The sequence below is a fragment of the Pleurodeles waltl genome, chromosome 10, assembly GCF_031143425.1.
Source record: "Pleurodeles waltl isolate 20211129_DDA chromosome 10, aPleWal1.hap1.20221129, whole genome shotgun sequence".
Classification (NCBI taxonomy): Eukaryota; Metazoa; Chordata; class Amphibia; order Caudata; family Salamandridae; genus Pleurodeles; species Pleurodeles waltl.
This window is the reverse complement of record NC_090449.1, coordinates 19,766,883-19,789,069: the sequence shown is the minus strand read 5'-3', so window position 1 is coordinate 19,789,069 and position 22,187 is coordinate 19,766,883. Positions and strand designations below refer to the sequence as shown.

At 44.8% G+C, this 22,187-nt stretch overlaps 1 protein-coding gene across 2 annotated transcripts in view; it reads right to left on the bottom strand.

Annotated features, from left to right (window-relative positions):
• Window positions 1-22,187, bottom strand: part of MECP2 (methyl-CpG binding protein 2) — a 266,084-nt gene that overhangs the window by 39,519 nt on the left and 204,378 nt on the right. For both annotated transcript variants that reach the window (XM_069209460.1, XM_069209458.1), the window contains exon 2: window positions 15,472-15,828. In XM_069209460.1, the coding sequence (XP_069065561.1) occupies window positions 15,472-15,828 (357 nt within the window). The remainder of the gene's footprint in view (window positions 1-15,471; window positions 15,829-22,187) is intronic.

Genomic DNA, 22,187 nt, shown 5'->3' with positions numbered 1-22,187 from the left:
TGTTGTGCAGTTAACACATCTACACAGTAGTGTTTGGTAAATGTATGAGGCGTAGACCATGTTGCTGCCCTACATATTTCGGTCATTGGAATATTTCCTAGAAAGGCCATGGTAGCACCTTTCTTTCTGGTTGAGTGTGCCTTTGGTGTAATAGGCAGTTCTCTCTTTGCTTTAAGATAGCAGGTTTGAATACACTTAACTATCCATCTAGCAATGCCTTGTTTAGAAATTGGATTTCCTGTATGAGGTTTTTTGAAAGCAATAAATAATTGTTTTGTTTTTCGAATTAGTTTTGTTCTGTCAATGTAGTACATTAGCGCTCTTTTAATGTCTAATGTATGTAGTGCTCTTTCAGCTACAGAATCTGGCTGTGGGAAGAACACTGGTAATTCTACCGTTTGATTCAAGTGGAACGGTGAAATAACTTTTGGTAAAAATTTTTGATTTGTCCGTAGAACTACTTTATTCTTGTGTATTTGAATAAATGGTTCTTGTATGGTAAATGCTTGAATTTCACTCACCCTTCTTAGAGATGTGATGGCAATCAAAAATGCAACTTTCGACGTTAAGTATTGCATTTCACAAGAGTGCATGGGCTCAAAAGGCGGACCCATGAGTCGTGTTAAGACAATGTTGAGGTTCCATGAAGGAACTGGTAGTGTTCTTGGTGGTATAATTCTCTTTAGGCCTTCCAAGAACGCTTTTATGACTGGTATCCTAAATAATGAAGTTGAGTGCGTAATTTGCAGGTAAGCTGAAATTGCAGTAAGATATCTTTATGGAAGAGAAGGCTAGTTTTGACTTTTGGAAATGTAGTAAGTATCCTACTATATCTTTTGCAGATGCGTGTAAGGGTTGAATTTGATTATTATGGCAGTAATAAACAAATCTTTTCCACTTATTTGCATAGCAGTGTCTAGTGGTAGGCTTCCTAGCTTGTTTTATGACCTCCATACATTCTTGTGTGAGGTCTAAGTGTCCGAATTCTAGGATTTCAGGAGCCAAATTGCTAGATTCAGCGATGCTGGATTTGGATGTCTGACCTGTTGTTTGTGTTGTGTTAACAGATCTGGTCTGTTCGGTAGTTTGACATGAGGTACTACTGAAAGGTCTAGTAGTGTTGTGTACCAAGGTTGTCTTGCCCATGTTGGTGCTATTAGTATGAGTTTGAGTTTGTTTTGACTCAACTTGTTTACTAGATATGGAAGGAGTGGGAGAGGGGGGAAAAGCGTACGCAAATATCCCTGACCAGTTCATCCATAGCGCGTTGCCCTGAGACTGATGTAGTGGGTACCTGGATGCAAAGTTTTGGCATTTTGAGTTTTCCTTTGTTGCAAATAGATCTATTTGTGGGGTTCCCCAAATTTGGAAGTAAGTGTTCAGTATTTGGGGGTGAATCTCCCATTCGTGGATTTGTTGGTGATCCCGAGAGAGATTGTCTGCTAACCGATTCTGAATCCCTGGAATAAATTGTGCTATTAGGCGAATGTGGTTGTGAATCGCCCAATGCCATATTTTCTGTGTTAGGAGACACAACTGTGTTGAGTGTGTCCCTCCCTGTTTGTTAAGGTAATACATTGTTGTCATGTTGTCTGTTTTGACAAGAATGTATTTGTGGGTTATTATGGGTTGAAATGCTTTCAGCGCTAGAAATACCGCTAACAGTTCTAAGTGATTTATGTGAAACTGTCTTTGCTGTATGTCCCATTGTCCTTGGATGCTGTGTTGATTGAGGTGTGCTCCCCACCCTGTCATGGAAGCATCTGTCGTTATCACGTATTGTGGCACTGGGTCTTGGAAAGGCCGTCCTTGGTTTAAATTTATACTGTTCCACCATTGAAGCGAGATGTATGTTTGGCGGTCTATCAACACCAGATCTAGAAGCTGACCCTGTGCTTGTGACCATTGTGATGCTAGGCACTGTTGTAAGGGCCGCATGTGCAACCTTGCATTTGGGACAACGGCTATGCATGAAGACATCATGCCTAGTAGTTTCATTATCATTTTGACTTGTATCCTTTGTTTTGGATACATGGCCTGTATTACATTGTTAAATGTTTGAACTCTTTGTGGACTTGGAGTGGCATCCCTTTTGCTGTGTTGATTGTTGCTCCTAAGTATTGCTGTGTTTGACACGGCAGAAGGTGTGACGTTGCGTAGTTGATTGAGAAACCTAGTTTGTGTAGGATTTCTATGACATATTTTGTGTGTTGTGAACACCGTCTTAGCGTGTTGGTTTTGATTAACCAATCGTCCAGGTACCGGAACACATGTATTTGCTGCCTTCTGATATGTGCAGCTACTACTGCTAGGCATTTTGTAAAAACTCTTGGCGCAGTTGTTATTCCGAATGGCAACACTTTGAATTGGTAATGTATCCCTTGGAATACAAACCTTAGGTACTTTCTGTGTGAAGGATGTATTGGTATATGGAAATATGCATCCTTTAGGTCTAGTGTTGTCATGTAGTCTTGTTGTTTGAGCAGTGGGATTACGTCTTGTAAAGTAACCATGTGAAAGTGGTCTGATTTGATGTAGGTATTTAATGTTCTGAGATCTAGTATAGGTCTCAGACTCTTGTCTTTCTTGGGTATTAGAAAGTACAGTGAGTAAACTCCTGTGTTTAATTGTTGTATTGGTACTAATTCTATTGCTTCTTTCTGTAGCAATGCCTGAACTTCTAGTCCTAGAAGATCTATATGTTGTTTTGACATACTGTGTGTTTTCGGTGGGACGTTTGGAGGGAATTTGAGAAATTCTATGCAATAACCATGCTGGATAATTGCTAAGACCCAAGTGTCTGTTGTTATTTCCTCCCAATGTTTGTAAAACTTGGTTAGTCTCCCCCCCACAGGTGTTATGTGTTGGGGATTTGTGACCTTGAAGTCACTGTTTGTTTGGAGGAGTTTTGGGACTTTGGAACTTTCCTCTATTTCTTTGAAATTGTCCTCCTCTATATTGTCCCCGAAAACCTCCCCGCTGATACTGGCTCTGGTAAGTGGGCTTTGTTTGTGAGGTTGTGGCTTCTGTGGTCTGCCCTCGAAACCCCCCTCGAAATTGTGTCTTTCGAAATGTGCCTCTGCTCTGCGGGGAGTAGAGTGCGCCCATGGCTTTGGCCGTGTCAGTGTCTTTCTTGAGTTTTTCTATTGCAGTGTCCACCTCCGGCCCAAACAACTGCTGTCCGTTGAATGGCATATTCAGCACAGCTTGCTGTATCTCTGGTTTAAATCCTGATGTACGCAGCCATGCATGTCTCCTTATTGTTACTGCTGTGTTGACAGTTCTAGAAGCTGTGTCTGCAGCATCCATTGCTGACCGTATCTGATTATTGGAGATACTCTGTCCCTCTTCTACCACTTGCTGTGCTCTTTTTTGGAACTCTTTTGGTAAATGTTCAATAAGGTGTTGCATCTCATCCCAATGGGCCCTATCATATCTGGCTAACAAAGCTTGCGAATTTGCAATACGCCACTGGTTTGCTGCCTGTGCCGCCACCCTTTTGCCTGCAGCATCGAATTTTCTACTTTCTTTATCTGGAGGTGGTGCATCTCCTGAAGTATGAGAGTTGGCTCTTTTGCGCGCTGCTCCAACTACAACAGAGTCTGGTGTTAGCTGTTGTGTGATGTACACTGGGTCTGTTGGTGGCGGTTTATATTTTTTATCTACTCTTGGAGTAATGGCTCTCCCTTTGACAGGCTCCTCAAACACTTGTTTGGAGTGTTTTAGCATTCCGGGTAACATCGGAAGACTCTGATATTGACTGTGTGTAGACGACAGTGTATTAAAAAGAAAGTCATCTTCAATGGGTTCTAAATGAAGGCTGACATTGTGAAATGCTGCTGCTCTCGATACTACTTGAGCGTAGCCTGTACTATCCTCTGGTGGCGATGGTCTCGCTGGATAGCATTGAGGACTATTATCTGACACTGGTGCGTCATAAAGGTCCCATGCGCCAGGGTCATCTTGATTCATTCCTGGATGAGTTGGGGATTGCATCATTGGTGGAGTGGCTACCGGTGATGGTTGCGGAGAGTGATGTGGGGATGGTGGTGGTGTTACTTGTTTAGCCACCTTTGCGTGTGGCTGTTTGTCCTTGTCTTGGAAGGCAAGTTTACGTTTCATTTTGATTGGAGGAAGAGTGCTGATCTTCCCCGTATCTTTTTGAATAAAGAGCCGCCTTTGTGTGTGATCTGGCTCTATTGTCTAATTCTTGTCCAAATCTGTGTGTCTTCATTTGTGAGGACAGTCCTTGTTCATCTGAATAGGAACTTATTTTCGGTTCCGAGGCCCGATGTTTCTGTACGAAACCTTTTCGGCTGCTTTTTTCGGCTCCAATGAAACCTTCTTTACTTTAGGCGTCGTGCCCTCTCGGTGCCGACCCATTTCGGTGCCGCTGTCTCAATGCCGAATCTTCTCGGAGCCACTCTCTCGGGCCCGAGATTGCTGTGTGCCGGTATCTCGACCGGAGTCGGATGACTTCGACACCAGCTCGCCCTTTTTCGGTGCCGATGGACGGTCACCTATTTTTCGGGTTAAGCCATGGCCTGTTGGCGGTGGCGTCCCCTGGGCTTTAGCGGTCTTTTCGTGAGTTTTGTTTTGACGTCTTACTCACGGTTTTCGGCGTTTCTTCGGGATCGATCTCCTCAGAGTCCGAATCCTGGGTGGAGAATGTTTCTTCCTCCTCCTCGAAACGCCCTTGTCTTGTCGGCGCCGACGCCATTTGCAGTCTTCTTGCTCTTCGGTCTCTGAGTGTTTTCCTGGACCGAAACGCTCGACAGGCCTCACAAGTATCCTCCTTGTGTTCTGGTGACAAACACAAGTTACAGACCAGGTGTTGATCTGTATATGGATACTTGTTATGGCATTTTGGACAGAAGCGGAATGGGGTCCGTTCCATCAGCCTTGAAGAGACACGTGGCCGGGCCGACCAGGCCCCGACGGGGATCGAAAAAAAACCCGTAGGGCCACCGGAGCTCTTCTTAACTCGGTGTCGATCTGTTGTAACTAACCAGATACTGAACGCAAACAATACCGACGATTTTTCCGAGATTCTAACTAACTTTCCGACCCGAAACACGGAGCGAAAAGGAACACGTCTGAACCCGATGGCGGAAAAAAAACAATCTAAGATGGAGTCGACGCCCATGCGCAATGGAGTCGAAATGGGAGGAGTCCCTCGGTCTTGTGACTCGAAAAGACTTCTTTGAAGAAAAACAACTTGTAACACTCCGAGCCCAACACCAGATGGCGGGATGTGCACAGCATGTGTATCTGCAGCTACACATGCCATCGAACATATATATATATACTGCTTTATTATGTTACAGTGGGACTCCCACTTCGATGACGGGGAATGATTCAAGCATGTGAATCTATGAAAGATCCAATACTGAAGAATGTAGTTTTGAGAAAGTATTTTTTTGTTTTGTAAATAGCCTAAACTTGGGCAACCTCACGTGTGATAAACTTTTGTGAAGGCTTCTCTGCATTTGGACATGCTACACATTTTGCTCCCTTGAAAATATATATTGCGTATTAAGTGTTCCAATTGTTGAAACAGGCACATACTAAAGAACGAGGTGATCTTACTCTAAATAGTGTCTTTTAGTAATTTAACCTTACAGGTACTCATGCTACAGAACATGGAGCTTCTGCATCACATTCACTCTCCAGACTCACGGCTACCATTTGAATCATCAACAATAGCACCACAGGGCACAATGAGTGTAGTGACACCTTGCAGGGACACATTACTAAACATACCACTAGTCCTATCATAAAACACAGAGAATGACTCAATAAATCTTCACACAGATGCCCAAAAGGTACTGACCAACATAACAGTCAGACAGGTGTTCTTAGCTTCCTGTTTAGGTTCATAAAAATAATTTGTGATACATGTGCCATCTAGTGAAACACCATTTCATTCTAACTAATTTCTCTTTGTGCAGGTTCTTTATCATAAAAATGTTCCCAACGTCAGGCTTGATCTCGAAAATACTTCCAATCAGGTCCTAGGCCGCACCATAGCAACTCTGTGGAGCTACGCTGATGCCTCCTGTGCTAGTGACAAATTCTTTTTCTACAAAGCACCAAACTGTGGAACAAGGGCTCAACAAAGTTTTACTTAGTTTTTTCAACAATTTTGTCTACAACTTACACATTTATAGGAACATGTTTTCCCGTGTGACCTCTGGAATCAGGCTCTAAACTCAGTGTGACTGATGTCAGTGTTGGTTCATGAGGGTTATAGTATGCAGCGATTAGAATCTGACCACAGCTTCACCACATGCAATTCGGGTTACTAAATATACTCAAATGTTCTTTTTGAGAGAGAGGCAAATAGGTTCCTGTAGTTGGTGATACTGTAAGTACGGCCCGGGGGCCCCATGCGGCCCTTCTGACCTTTACATGCAGGCCCCTGGTCAACAGCAGCTCTGGGTGCTGCTGTTTACACTACTCAGCAATAACTTTCAAAAGGTGCTACATAAACAGGCAAAACTTTATTTAAAGATAATTGAAGTTAAAGAAAGGAAGTAACTAGGTTGTCCTGCACCGCTTAACTATAAGAACACTGATAAAGCAAAAGTGTAAAAATATGATTATGTCTCTTCAAGATTCAAAAAGTGTATTTCATTATCAAGCAGAATCTTTTCACCTTAGTACATCAGATTACACAGGTGAATTGAGAAGTATTTGTTTCTATAGAGAGTTTTCAAACATGAATTTAGAAACATTTATTCTTTCACCCTGACAACAATACCAATAGTGAACTAAGAAGCAAGTCTGTTATTATTTGCACTCTTTGAGTGCCCTGGTTTTCTGTTATACATGAACAATATTATAGTTTATTAAATCTAACACAGGAGTAGGTTGATACAGCACACATCCTGAAATTAAGTATTTGGGCGTATTCTTATGTGTGATAATGAAGAGAAAGGAGGGAATGTGAAATAAAACAATTGCCTAGGATCACACAATTCGGTGAAATGGGGAACCTGGTACTAAACTCAGGTTTTCTGGTTTCACATAGTGCAATTCAGGTAGCAGATGTACATGCTTTGCTTCCCCTACACCCCTCCTTGCCCCCTGAACCTCCCCTTCACATGAACGCCAAAATTCTCAGAAGGCAGAGAAGCCCAAGATGTTAACGTAGATGGCCACAGAGTAAGATGGCATTTTAGATTGCAAGAAGGGAGTAAAACTAGGTGAGATACTGGAGAGTCAGTGGTTAAGGGAGGCAGGCGTAGCTCCCTTTCACTCCCAGAGAGTCACGGAAGGTTAATCCTGGGCTGTGAACAATAAAAGAGTATCACACACCTGGTAAATGATTTGGCAACTAGACTACTGTTGACTTATAATGTGATTTAATAAACTGGATAAAACGAAATCTACTAATTTTGAAGTTGCTTACATGTAGACTACTCTCCTAAAGAAGATGCAAAACTGAAAAATTCATGCAGTCATGGAGATGTATAAATTTACATCAACGACTGCTCTACAATTGTAGCTATTTACTTAAGCTTGAAAAAAACAAATTTGGAACATGAGACAGGAATTGATTGAACCCAAACAACAGTGTTCATGTTGAACATGTTCGATGCATGAGGCTGTCGGAAGGTGTAAGAGAATAACTTTCCCATACTTCAATTTAAGTGATCTTTCCAATGAGTTGAAAACCAGAATAAAACAATGTAGCTTATGAGTGGCTACGTATTACTAGAATGCCTCTCATTAATGCAATCCTATTCAGAATACAAATTCCCTTATATGTGGGAAGTTCATGTTAATTTGACACAGTCCTTTAAAATTAGAATATCCCTTTATAAAAACAAAACTGAATGGGTTCCTTTTGGCAGAACGTTGTGCAGTGGGTTAAATCCCAAACTGCACACACTAGAAGGACCTACTAGGAGAAGCATTTCCTGGACATGCCTCCTCAAGATCGATACTGTGTGTGATGTGAACTTCAAAGACGTCGACATCTAATCAGCCCTCTTTGGTGATCATACTGTTAATGGCCCCACATTTGAAATGATGCACCTTGACCATGAACAAGTGCGTTGTTGTTTCTCTCTAATGGTAAGCTATTCCCAGCCTTTTAGTCCTTAGCCAACTAGACCATAGATACCTTAGTTTTTCTTACCCTTCCTTTAAAAAAGATTTATGAACGTTTTCTTGTCTTTGGATTGTTTATAGTGACTATCTTTCTGCGTTTAAAACTGGTTTCTTTTCTAAAGTGATTGGCCGAACATTTGACAAATATAGCCTTCTATAAGCTGTTTATATATATATATATATATATACACACACACACACACACACACACAGAGGTGTGTATATTTAAACACACACATCCTTGTCTCGTGTAAACATAGGCACATAAAACTTTTCAAATAATGAGTAACTTTTATCACTGTTATTACTCTCCCAGCACAGTAACATTTACTACAATACTAAGCAAACAAATGTATAATTTCCTAATTCCTGATTAGAATCCTATTGTTCTCATGTTATACAGAATGAATTAGTTTTCAGGTCTTGCAAAGATTTCTATTTTTCTGTCCTAGCTCCCAAAAGAACGAGTTACTTACCTTCGGTAACGACTTTTCTGGTGGATACATTAGCTACCTGTGGATTCCTCACCTAATGAATACTCCCATGGCGCCAGCCTTCGACGGAAATCTTCTTCCTAGCTTCTGCACGTCGACGTCACACTAGCCCGCGCGACGCCGTCTGACGTCATACAGAGGCAATAAGAGGTCCTCGCCGACGTCAGTACCAACATTTTTTTTACATGCATGAGAATAATAACCCAATGCAATGAAAGAGCAAGGCAACATCCCATAACATTGTAAATCACACAACATTGCAATAAAATGGCTGTAGATTTAATATAACTCTTTTTTTTTTTTTTAAATCAAACAAACAAATATATGCAAATCATGTATATACAAAAAGATATATACATATATATATATTTATATATATACAAGTATCCATATATACAAAATCTATTGCAGCCTTGAAGACCAAGAGGAGCTCACTCAAGGATTACTTGGTAAGACCAGAAAGGCAACGGGGAGGCGGGTGGGACCGTGAGGAATCCACAGGTAGCTAATGTATCCACCAGAAAAGTCGTTACCGAAGGTAAGTAACTCGTTCTTCTGATGGATACAACTACCTGTGGATTCCTCACCTAATGAATAGAGTCCCAAAGCAGTACCACGCCCGGTGGTGGGTGCCGAAATGGTCAAACCAAGAAATCCTGCAGCACTGACAGTGCAAAATGGCCGTCCCTTCTGACCTCAGAGTCCAGACAGTAATGTTTTGCAAAAGTGTGAAGGGACGACCAAGTTGCGGCCTTGCAGATGTCGACCACAGGAACACCCCTGGCCAAGGCCGAAGTGGCCGACTGGTGGAATGAGCTCTAATGCCATCAGGAGAATCCTTCTTTGCTAAAGAGTAACAGATTTTAATGCAAAGAACAACCCACCTGGAGAGTGTTCTCTTGTGGACTGCCTTTCCTCTCCTCTTGCCCACGTATCCGATGAACAGCTGCTCCTCCAGCCTGAAATCCTTCGTTCTATCAATGAAGAAGCTTAACGCCCTCTTTGGGTCCAAGCGATGAAGTCTCTCTTCCTCCTTAGAAGGATAAGGCGGAGGATAGAACGTGGACAAAGTAATTGTCTGGGCCAAATGGAAAGGTGAAACAACCTTCGGGAGGAAAGCAGCCTTGGTCCTCAACACCACCTTATCCCCATAAAAAGTTGTATAAGGGGGTTTTACCGATAAGGCTTGCAACTCACTCACTCTCCTTGCAGATGTTATAGCCACCAGGAAGACTGTTTTAATAACTAAATACCTTAAGGGGCAAGAATGCATAGGCTCAAAAGGGGACCCCATAAGGAAAGTAAGGACCAACGACAAATCCCATTGAGGCATAACGAATGGTTTTGGAGGATATTTATTTAGAAGACCTTTCAAGAATCTGAGAACAATAGGGGATTTAAATAACAATGGTTGGTCTGGAAGACAAATGAAGGCTGACAAAGCCGACAAATAACCCTTAATGGTAGCCACTGCACAACCTTTCTGCGCTAGAGACAGAGCAAAAGACAAAACGTCCACAGATGAGCATGTAAGGGATCAATCTGTCTCTCTCCACACCACATAACAAATTTAGACCACCTATTAGCGTAGATAGATTTAGTGGAGTGTCGCCTGGCCGCTATTATAACATCCACTACATCAGGCGGGAGAGAGAAGGAACTCAGGTTGCCCCGTTCAATCTCCAGGCATGTAGGTGTAGACTCTGGAGGTTGGGGTGTAAAACCTGCCCCTGCGACTGCGAGAGGAGGTCTACCCTGAGAGGGAGACGGAGCGGAGGGCACAGCGAGAGTTGGAGAAGGTCGGAGTACCACACCCTCCTTGGCCAATCCGGAGCTATTAAGATGACTTGGGCCCGGTCTTGGCGAATCTTCCTCAACACTTGAGGAATCAAGGGTATGGGGGGAAATGCGTAAAGCAACTGGTCGCACCAGGTTATCAGAAACGCGTCCCCCAATGCTCCCTGCACCGGATACTGGAGGCTGCAGAATAACGGACAATGCGCGTTCTCCAGAGTGGCAAACAGATCTATCCGAGGAAACCCCCACATCTGGAAGATTAAACGGACTTGATCTGGATGGAGACGCCACTCGTGGTCGGCCGAGAATTGGCGACTGAGACTGTCCGCACGTACATTCAAGACCCTGGCCAGATGATTTGCTACCAAGCAAATCTGATGGTCCTTTGCCCAGGACCATAGTCGAAGAGCTTCTCTGCAGAGAAGGTACGACCCTACTCCTCCCTGTTTGTTTATGTACCACATCGTGGTAGTATTGTCCGTCAGGACCTGTACCGACTGACCACGAAGGGAAGGGAGGAAGGCCTTGAGAGCCAGACGTACAGCCCGTAACTCTAACAGATTGATATGAAACATCTGTTCCTCTGGAGACCAAAGTCCTTTGATCTCCAGATCCCCCAGATGAGCTCCCCACCCTAGAGTGGAAGCATCCGTTATGACCGTGGCCACTGGTGGCGACTGCGCGAACGGCTTTCCTTGTGAAAGATTGTTGCTTGCAATCCACCACTTCAAATCCACAGCAGCATCTCTGGAGATCTTGACCGCACCTTCTAGATCTCCTTTGTGTTGAGACCACTGCCTTCGGAGGCACCACTGAAGAGCCCTCATGTGCCAGCGAGCATGCGTGACCAACAGTATGCAGGAGGCAAACAGACCGAGCAGACGAAGGACCTTGAGGACTGGAATGACCGCTCCACCTTGAAACATTGGAACCAATGCCTGAATGTCTTGAACCCGCTTAGGCGGAGGAAAGGCTCGATTCAATGTTGTATCCAGTACTGCCCCTATGAACAGGAGGCGCTGAGAGGGCTACAGGTGAGATTTGGGCACGTTCACCGAAAAGCCCAGGTCGAACAACAACTGGGTTGTTGACTGCAGATGATGCACCACAAGCTCCGGAGACTTGGCTTTGATCAACCAGTCGTCCAAGTAAGGGAATACTGCTATCCCCTTCCTTCTGAGCTCTGCCGCAACCACCGACATCACCTTCGTGAAAACTCGAGGTGCTGAAGTAAGACCAAACGGGAGGACCGCAAACTGATAGTGCTGCGACCCTACCACAAACCGGAGATAGTTCCTGTGCGACTTGAGTATCGGGATATGAAAATAAGCGTCCTGCAAGTCGACAGACACAATCCAATCTTCTTTGATCAACGCCAAAAGCACCTGTGCTAGGGTCAGCATCTTCAACTTTTCCTGTCTGAGGAACCAATTCAAGATCCTCAGATCCAGGATCGGTCTCAACCGACCATCCTTCTTGGGAATCAGGAAGTACCTTGAGTAACAACCTCGACCCCTTTCCTGCTCTGGGACCAACTCCACCGCGCCCTTTGAAAGGAGGACTTGAACCTCCTGTTCTAGCAACAGGAGGTGTTCTTCTGAACAATAAGATGGGCGGGGCGGGATGGGGGGCAGAAACTCCCGAAAGGGAAGGGTGTAGCCTTTTCCCACAACACTGATGAACCAAGTGTCCGTTGTAATAGTCTCCCACTTGTGGAGAAAATGCCGTAACCTTCCCCCTACAGGAGAGGAGTGAGAGGGAAATGGTGGAAGCCTAAGGCTGCTTTCCCTGCTGCACCCCTCCAGAGGACGAGGAAGAGGCAGAGTGCTGTTGAGAGGCTCCTCTGGTGCGGGCCCTACCTATCCCTCTAAATGATCTATAAGGGTGGGAAGAGGCGGGTTGCTGGAATCTCCCCCGAAAGGAAGAGGAGGAAGAGCCACGCCCAAATCCACGAAACCTCCTGAAAAACCTGGAAGAGGCAGAGGAAGAAGGAGCTTGCAGCCCTAACGATTTGGCTGTGGCCCTGCTCTCTTTAAATCGCTCCAAGGCCGAATCTGCCTTGGCTCCAAACAGTTTGTCCCCATCAAACGGGAGGTCCAATAGGGTCGACTGCACGTCCGCTGAAAACCCTGAATTACGGAGCCAGGCCTGTCTCCTTGCCACCACAGCCGTGCCCATCGCCCTAGCCACAGAGTCAGTCGTGTCCAGCCCAGACTGGATAATCTGGGTTGCGGCAGCCTGGGCGTCCGAGACAACATCCAAGAGTCCCTGGGGAAGCTCCGTAAATGAAGATGAAATATCGTCCATAAGAGCATGGATGTATCTCCCCAGAATGCAAGTTGCGTTGGTAGCCTTCAACGCCAAACTGCAAGATGAAAATATTTTCTTGGATTGTGCATCCAGCTTCTTGGAGTCCCTGTCTCCAGATACCGTCGGGAAAGATCCAGGCGCTGACTTCGATGAACAGGAAGCTTGCATCACCAAGCTCTCCGGCGTAGGGTGTCTAGAAAGAAAGCCAGGGTCAGATGGTGCAGCTCGATATCTCCTGGCCACAGCCCTATGAACCGCTGAGGAAGATACTGGCTTCTTCCACACCTCTAACACCGGATCAAGCAAAGCCTCATTAAACGGCAAGAGAGGCTCCGCTGCAGCAGAGGCCGGATGCAATACCTCCGTCAATAAATTCTGCTTCGCCTCCGCCACCGGCAAAGGCAGGTCCAGAAAGTTAGCTGCCTTCCTTACCACAGCGTGAAAGGTAGCAGCCTCCTCCGTACACTCCCCTGGAGATGTAAGGTCCCACTCAGGGGAAGTATCCAGCCCACTGGCCGTATCCAGGCCATGCAATTAATCTCCAGAGTCCTCAACCTCTCCTTCCTCCAGGACTCGTTGGTACTCCTGCTCTTCCAAAAGACGGAGAGCACGCCTCCTCGAATGTAGTCTCTGCTCGATACGCGGAGTCGACATGGCCTCCGCCGAAGTCGAAGATCGGCGCCGATCTCCAGCAGTATCCGACGCCGCGTCCGGCACCACAGGCAGCTTCGGCGCCGTTGAAGGAGCAGGACGAAGAGATCTTGGAGCCGATGGACCCACCGGAGTCACAGGACGAAATCCTGACGTCGACGGGATGGAAACCTCTGGGGCCAATCCCTCTGAAGCCACCGGAGCGGCCACCGGCGCCGAGCCCACATTCCCAAAAGGGAGAAAGGGCATAAAGGGTGCCGGCCGTAGAGGCGCAGGATCACCCAATGAAAAGGCCAAAGGCCCCGAAGGACCAGCCGGAGCACCCCCTGGAGCCATCTGTTGAAAGATGGTATACATCGCATTCAGGAATGCGGTACTATCGGCTCCAGGGGTGGGAAAAGCCAGATACTGGGGTGCCTGGATCGAAGGCGACCCCGACGCCGGCCTCGACGTCTGCGACGCCGGAGACAACACCAGAGGCTGCATCACCTCAATCACAGACGCCTGTCTAAGCGAAGTCGGTGACGCCAGAGAGGGCAACGGCGTCGATGGATGCGGCGGGACCGTGGGACTGACCTCCCAAGTTCTCCGACGCCGAGCCGAAGGCGACCTCGAACTAGTCTCCTTGCTGGAATGACGCCGTGAATCTCTACGGCGCCGGGAATCTCGATGACGCCGATGAGACCTTGGCGAAGAAGACTTTTTATGATGTTTTTCCTTTTTCTTCGACTTCGCCATGAATAGTTTAGCCTCACGTTCTTTGAGGGCCTTCGGGTTCATGTGCTGACATGAATCGCAAGTCACGACGTTGTGGTCGGAGCTCAAACACCATAGACAGTCGGAGTGAGGATCTGTAACGGACATCCTGCCCCCACACTCTCGACAGGGCTTGAAACCCGACTTCCTCTGAGACATTATTACCACTGAGAAGAACTTCGCAGCAGAAAATACACTGTAGCTACGAAAGTAACAGTAGCTCCCTCGAAGATAACCGTTTCGAATGCACGGAAAAAAGGGAACTGACGTCGGCGAGGACCTCTTATTGCCTGTATGACATCAGACGGCGTCGCGCGGGCTAGAGTGACGTCCTCGTCGACGTGCAGAAGCTAGGAAGAAGATTTCCGTCGAAGGCTGGCACCATGGGAGTATTCATTAAGTGAGGAATCCACAGGTAGTTGTATCCATCAGAATGTTTGCCTACTAAAAAAGGCTGTGTATTAAATCTGTATATTCTACAGAGGATTTAAATCCATGCTCGACCAAACACTTGAAGGCTAACGAACATGTTATGAAGAAAAATACATTTGGAAATCCTACATAAATAACAGTCATTCTGACCTTTTGAATGGCTAACCCACTTTGAATAACTCAAACAATTTAGTTCATTGGATATGTAACCTTTATATATTCTATTGTGTCGAATAAACATGACAAAAGACACAACTCATATTTTGTGGCCAGCACTTACATGTTCTAGTAGTGAGTGGAGCATTAAAGAAAGGGGTTACCTCTCTTATGGGTAATTCTAGCCATTCGGTGGAGTGTTTGGGGGCTGTGGAATTTAACCAGTACATTCTTGTTTAAAAGAAAAAAATACTCTCCGGATTGTTGGGCTTTCTTTAAAACTGAAAATTCCCCTGATAAAACAGTCTTCGAAGCAGGATGAGCTTTATGGTGTCAATAAAACAACTCAACACTTTGTCTTTCACAGTTTGCAAATGTAATACATTAGGTTCACAGTTGTGGTTCTCTAATTTTGCTAATTTGTTAATTTCTGTTGCTAAGCGGATGACATTAAAATAGTGAGACTCAAAACCTCATCTCTGGCCTTTTACACAGAAGAAGAATCCTGGACATGGTTGGTTCAACAACTCAAAAGATGGGGTTAGGGAATAGTTATAGTCAAATGGGGCTCCTCTTAAGATAATTAGTTAAGTTTCTGGTTTTAAGAGTCCAAGAACAGCGGAACAGAGCTTAACAAGTGCAGAGGTCTGGGCATATAACAGGTAATTTGCAAGCTCCCGTTAAAAAAAAAGAGCTCTTGAAAAGTGAATTATGTCTGCAATAAATGTGGATGAACTTACTGTGCTGCTTTACTTACTTTATCAAATAGACATCGAATTTTCCAGCAGAACGACCAGACTTCCTTTGCTTGAGTTTCCGAGTCCAGCCTTCTGGAAGGGTGGGGTCACTGTACAAGGGTCCTCGGTCTCGGATAATGGACCGTCGCTGCTTGGGAGAGGCCGATGCTTCAGATACTGTCGGGGCACTAGCATCACCTTCAGAAGGCTCTGCTTTGCCCACCTCAGTGGCTTTTGTAGGCTGCTCATGGGAAGGCTGTGGTGGCTCATCTTTCGCCTCACCAGTCTCCTTATTGTTTTCTGGCGCCTCCTTCCTGAGTTTGGGCGGAGCTGCCTCATGTTCACGTAGAAGTTCTAGTTCTCCTGTTTTTTCTTCCCTGGGGTACAAATAAATGTTGTTAACTTTGATGTCAATAGAAAATAGAAATTTAAAGAAAAATAACATACCTAAAATTCAGAGTACCAAATTACTACATTATTTTAGCCCTTACGCAGGAAAACAGTTGATATGCAGCATTCAGTTGTTCTGCTTAATGCTTAACCCTAGATTTGCCAGCTAAAATAAATAACATGAGGGCAACAGAAAGAAAAGTATGAAATGCCTTTCAAATGGTTTTAATATTCATTGATGAACTAAGGCCTTTTGTGGTCATAAAAAGTCCAATTTTGGGGGGGGGGGGGGGGGCTGGCAAAGCCACCGCTCCTGGGTAATCGACCGGAATGGGCCACTACAGTGCAGATACCAGTGTTAGAGAGCGGAGGCGCCGGCAGTGTTGACAGCTGTCCCCCCTCTTTCCTCCCCACCAAACCTTGGAGGATCACTGATGCCGCCCAGGGCCGGAGGTGGTGGCTCCTGGGAGGCGCAGCCTAGTCGGGACTCCCTGGTGATATCTGCGGCAGGCGACTGTGTGTGTGGTTTGTTGCGGTGGGCCGCTGGCCCCTACTCACCCACAGCTGGTGTGCTATTATGGTGTGGGGCATCTGGGGCAAGCCTCACTAGTGTCGCCCCTGAGCTTTACCTATCCCTTGGCTGCCATGGGCAGTGGAGTGCAAGCTACACAATAATTGGACTTCTGTGACAAAACCGGGGCCAACTTGTACAGGAGGCTCCTGCTCAGTGGCAGCCTTGTTGGCGCCGCTGTGGTGCGCCCGACTAGTTGCCCTCCAATGGTTTAACGTCTGGGCAATGGCTGCTTGCCCAGCTCTGGGCGATCACTGTGTTTGTTGGTGCGCAGTGAACTAGGTACAGCGTTGGTGGTTATCCGTGGCCTCTGCCTTCTCTTTGACATGGGCCAAAACAGCGAAAGCTTTCATTCAAGAAGCAGACAGACTGATATGGCTACCGCCCTTGAGGAGTGAGGGTGGCGCTGCCAATGGCCCCCTGCGTGATCAATCAGTGGGCGCAGAGGACTTAATGGTTGAATTACACACTGGGTTCTGTGCTATTGACACTAGATTTGATTCCTTAACCGCCAGGTTAGACCGTATGGGGAGCAGGCTGGATAAGCAGCAGACTCGCTTGGAAGGGGCAGAGGGACAGATCGCTACCATTGAAGATCGAACAGCAAAGCTACTGAAACGTCTTGAGAAAGTGGAGGGCAGCTTAAGAGCAGTAGCCGTGAAAAATGAAGCCCTGGAGGCTAGAGTGTGCCGCAACAACCTGCGCATTTCCGGAATTTCTGAATCCACTAACACTGCCCCATCGGAACTGTTTGTCGAGGACCTGGTAGTGGAGCTGCTGGGACCTTCACAGCTTCACCTCAACATGGAGAGGGCAGAATGCACTCTGGGACCGCGGCCTCCCCCTGGAGCACCTGCCCGCCTCATCATTGTGCGTCTACTAATTTATAGGGACCGCGACACTGTCCTTCGTCTGGCCAGGGAAAGGGGCCCTTTACAGTATCAGGGTACTGTTGTGTCCCTCTTTCCTGACTTTATGCCCGATGTTCAAGACACCAGGGGGAAGGTCTCTGAAGTCAAGCGAGCACTCCGGAACCTTGACCTTCACTAGGGTATGATATATCCGGCCAGCCTACGAGTGGAGGTGAACGGTAAGCCGCGCTACTTTGACAATCTCGATGACGCCTTTTCATTCTGCAAGGTACACTCCAAACATGTTCCATAAACCCAAGGGGCTACCGCAGGGCACGAAAATATGGATGCGGGGCCCGCTTCCAGCATGGATCTGTTTCCTCCGGACTAAGACTGATGGGCCGCTTGAGTAAATACACTCTGCACAGTTCTGATTTGCCCTCCCTGAGTTACATATGATAATAACATTTTCCATTGCTCTGTATCCTTTTTCAGATTCCCTATATGGATTGCCCATTCTTATTCCAATATGTCATCACTCCTGTTTGCTGTCTGGGAGTGCCTCGCAGTTGTGTTGCTACACCACTATGGTTGATATTGAGATATTTGTTGTTCTGTTGGAATTATCCCTGTTGGGGGTTATATGGGATTCACTTGGCAGTTCAATGAGGGGGTGGGAAGTGGGTGAGTTATTTTATTTCAAATGAATGTATGTTTAAACGTTCCTATGCCATGCAATAACCTGTTTTTGGCTATTACACAATAAGGGCTCGTTCAGTGAACCTTACAATCGCTCAATCTTCAGACACTGGGTGATGTCTTTCCAAATGACGCATATTCTCAAGCACAGTGGATGCCCGCCTTACAAATGCCACTCTTCTGCAACACTTCCTGATTTGTCGCTTGCCGAGCGCTTTGTGTACACATTGCTCTGGCTGATTTTTTCCCACTCACTTTGGCCGCTACAGTGGACTCCGGAGCCTGACTGGTTTCTGAAATATACTGTGCATTTAATAAAGTCCGTCCTATCTCTGATGTACGACTCAGAGAATCCTGGGAAACAGATCTAGGATGTCCCCTATCCCAGAAAATTTGGGAGGCGTGCTGCGCTCAGAGCCGTTTTGTCTCCTTCAACCATCGCCATAAATTAATACATTTCAAATTCCTAAGAAGAGCTTAAATTACACCTAGTGACACGATCTGCATCAATCATATCCGTTCCCCTGCCTGCCCCAAGTGCAGTGCACTGCTTGCTGACTTTCCACACATGACCTACACTTGCCCAAATATCAGGCGCTTTTGGTGTGAAGTGTATGATAAACTATCAAGTACTGTGGGATTGCCTCTCCGCCTTGACCCGCTCATGGCCCTCCTGGGCTACACCCGAGATATTCCAAAAGCTATAAGGCACCTCACAGATATTTCACTTTTACTGGCCAAATGGGAGCTAGTGCTCCTATGAAAGCACCAAACATACGCCATCTGCTACCAACTGGTTAATGAGCCTTACATATTGCAATAACACCAGTGAACGTTAATGCATCACTACAACCTGTAACATCTAGATCTAGGAATACTTGGCAGACATTGAGTGACTACTTGTGTACACTGGTCACTACTCCTCCGACCTCCAAGTCATTGATGCGCCTGTGGCCCTGTCTTCATTTTTAACAAAGTTGTTTCAAATATGCTTGCTGTACCTTTCTCTATGATACTGTTTGTGTTCCTGTTCTGCAATGCCATTTTTGCGACATAAGCCCGTCTACCTTGTTTCCGGCGTTAACAGATATACCTGTGCCCTGAAATAATGATTATACATTTGCTGTGGATTGGATTAGCTGGACTTGCATTGCTATGTGTTTGTTCTGTATTTTTTTTAATGATAAAGTGTTTAAAAAAAAAATCAAGGAAGTCCAATTTGGAAAACTGAACCATTTGATACTGCAAAATAGCCTTTTTATATAAACCAATCCAAAATTGTGATTTTGTAACACATAATCAAATTGCAATTTGGGGTTGTGAAGGGGCATAATGATTGACCTATATTGTACTAATGATGTACTAATCGGCTTGTTTGTGAAAAACGTAAGCCTAGTGGGTCACAATTCAACCTACTAAATTAATTTTAATGACGTAGGTCGCAAATTGTGACCCACGAAGATTCACTGATTCTGCTACTGAAAATCGGCAGAAACAATATCCTGGTACAACAATATCAAGAACAGAATATTGAGGGCAAAAATATCAAAAGATTTACTATTTCTAACTCCACATCTACTGACCTTAAATATATATATGTACCGCGTAGGAACATACCTGTCTAGACTTACCTGTCACTATTTATTTTCTTGATCTTTTATCCTCAATATTGTGAATTCGATGTTCAAGGTGCACACCTAACTCATTGCTTAGAGTCAGCAGACCAACATGTCTGTAATTGCTTTTAAATAAAGCAATCGTGTTTTTAATGCTGCTCATTTTCCTTAAAGGAAAATGGGCAGTGTAAAAAAAAAAAAAAAAAAAAAAAAAAAAAAAGTGTAACAAACATTTTTTAAAAGCCTGGGCAGTGTCTCTTAAGATGATGGGTATGCCCAGACGTGGGTCCCGTGCTAGCTATACCAACAGATTCAAGCTAGCCTGGCTGATGGTCCCAGTATGGTTGTTTCTAGTCCAGGGAGAACCTGTCCTGGCAGTTGCAGGCTAGACTCTTGCCATGGGGGGCAGGGTCAAGACTGATTTGCATATGGCTGGGTTCAAACTGGAAAGGAGTCACGAGCAAAAAAATGAAGGATTTAAGCCCAGATCCGTGACTGGAGGTGAATGTTTGACAATGTTACGAATTTGGTTCATCATCTGTTTGGTTTGGTTCATCATCTGTTCTCTTCTGCAGAGAGATCTACAGCATACTTGAGCTTCTGGGACTGTCGCAGGCTGCACCTTTCCACTCGTCCACATAGTGTAACCGTGGGCAAATCCATTTGTCTCGCTGAGACCACGCGTTCTATCTGCAGTTTGCTTTTATAGTGAACCTCCAGCACTGAATTCTTATTATTGAAATGCATCAAACACATATTTCATTGAATGATACCTACGAGTAAGAGTTAAAGTTGTCTTAAGTTACATATGTCAGCAAAGAATTCTGCAGCCTTTGTCAGTTTTACAAGTTGCCAATGTATTTTGCTACATTTTATTTCTAAAGGAGTCACTCACCTGGTATACATTTCTTTGCAGATAGTTTGTAAATGAAGGGTACTTTTTTTTTTTTTTAATAAAGTTTAATTGAAGTTTTCAGAGAAAGGGTGGATTCCATCTGCCAGCTGTTATAGTTGGATATTTTTCATGGTGTACTCGTGGCACAGGCAAGTATGAGTTTTTAGGAGAAACTGCTGCATTTTGTGAACAGTCTTTGGTCAACAGCAGCAACAGGGCAGTTTAAAAACACTTCAGCAGGTCTCACGTTTCATCAATGGACCTTTTAACAAGAATATCACTGCGAACAAGTGTCAATCTTCGCAATGGCTTTGCCTGCAAGTAGTTTTTCAAGTAGGCAGAAGTGTCAAGGCCTGAAGAGGGAGGCGGGAGATTACTACTGAATCTTAATAGGAATGACAAGGATCTGCTAATAATCAAGAGATATCATTGAAGCATTAGCGACAGAACAAAATATTACATTAGGCAATTGCACTGCACACTTTTTAACTCTGAACCAGTAGTGCAAGTTGAGCATGTAGTAAAGTGTACTGCTTTACAGCACTCGCCCATCTTTAAAGCCTTTGCCCTAATTAATCATATTCATAAAGTTTTAAACTTTTTTTACAGGCTCAAACATCTGACAGCTGAGACATCCTATAAGTTATAAGGAGCTTGTAGACTTAAGGTTCGGACAGCAGATCTAGCCTCCAGGCGCAGGGCCCCTAAGTACAGCTAGCCCTTAGAGCAGAGATTGTTAAACCTGTTGACTCATGTGGACCCCCACAGAATCACTACTGGAAGCCAAGCACTTCTGCAATTACTTTTATGTGAACATGAACAAAATTCCCAAAGTAAAGAAAAAAATATACATCAAACACATACACAAATTAAGAAGTACTTCATAAAATTTACAAACCTAAAATACAAAAGTCGAACTGTTAATATTAATTAATAGGCAAAGATATGGACTTTTCAAAATGTAGTTTCTAAAAGGCAAAGCAATATAGTCTTTTTTGCTCCTAATGCATGTGTGTTTTGTTGGCACAGGCCTTTGTAGTCGTTTTTAGAGACGTTGCGTCCGGATCAGTTGCACAGTGACAGTTTAGTTTCCTTTCTAAACTTTTAGCACTAAATTTGAATAAAATTAGGCCACCTACTATATTCTGGTTGTTGCACTTGTGCTGCTTTCGTGAAACAAACAAGGCATGGCAACTTAATTGTAAGCCTCCGGTTTCAAATTCCTTCACGTTCACAGACCAGTTAACATTTTTCAGCTTTACATCTTGATATATATATATATAAAATAAAATGTATTAATCTGTTAATATTATTTGAGTTTCTAAACAGTTTCCGAGCCCAGGTTAAGAACCACTGCCTTGGAGTATATCGATTGACCTTAAAATGTAAGCTCTCAGGCACAGCTATGAACCCCATGTTACTATCGCAACGCCATCGACAGGTTACACATATCATGTATGACCAGGTATCTGACACAAGTAATGCGTTCAGTTTCTCACAGCAGGGATATCTCGAAGGATAATCAGGTCTTAAAGGCCCAGTTCTACGCTGGCACGGTTCTCTGTTCGTTTACATGGATCTTAACAAGTTCAGGAATCCTGCAGGAAATCTCGTGAATCAGAGATGTAACATGCCCTGAGAGATGACAGCTAAACCATCCTTCAAGTTTCTGATCCGGACAACTATTCACAGTTCTGTGAGGCAAATGTTTACA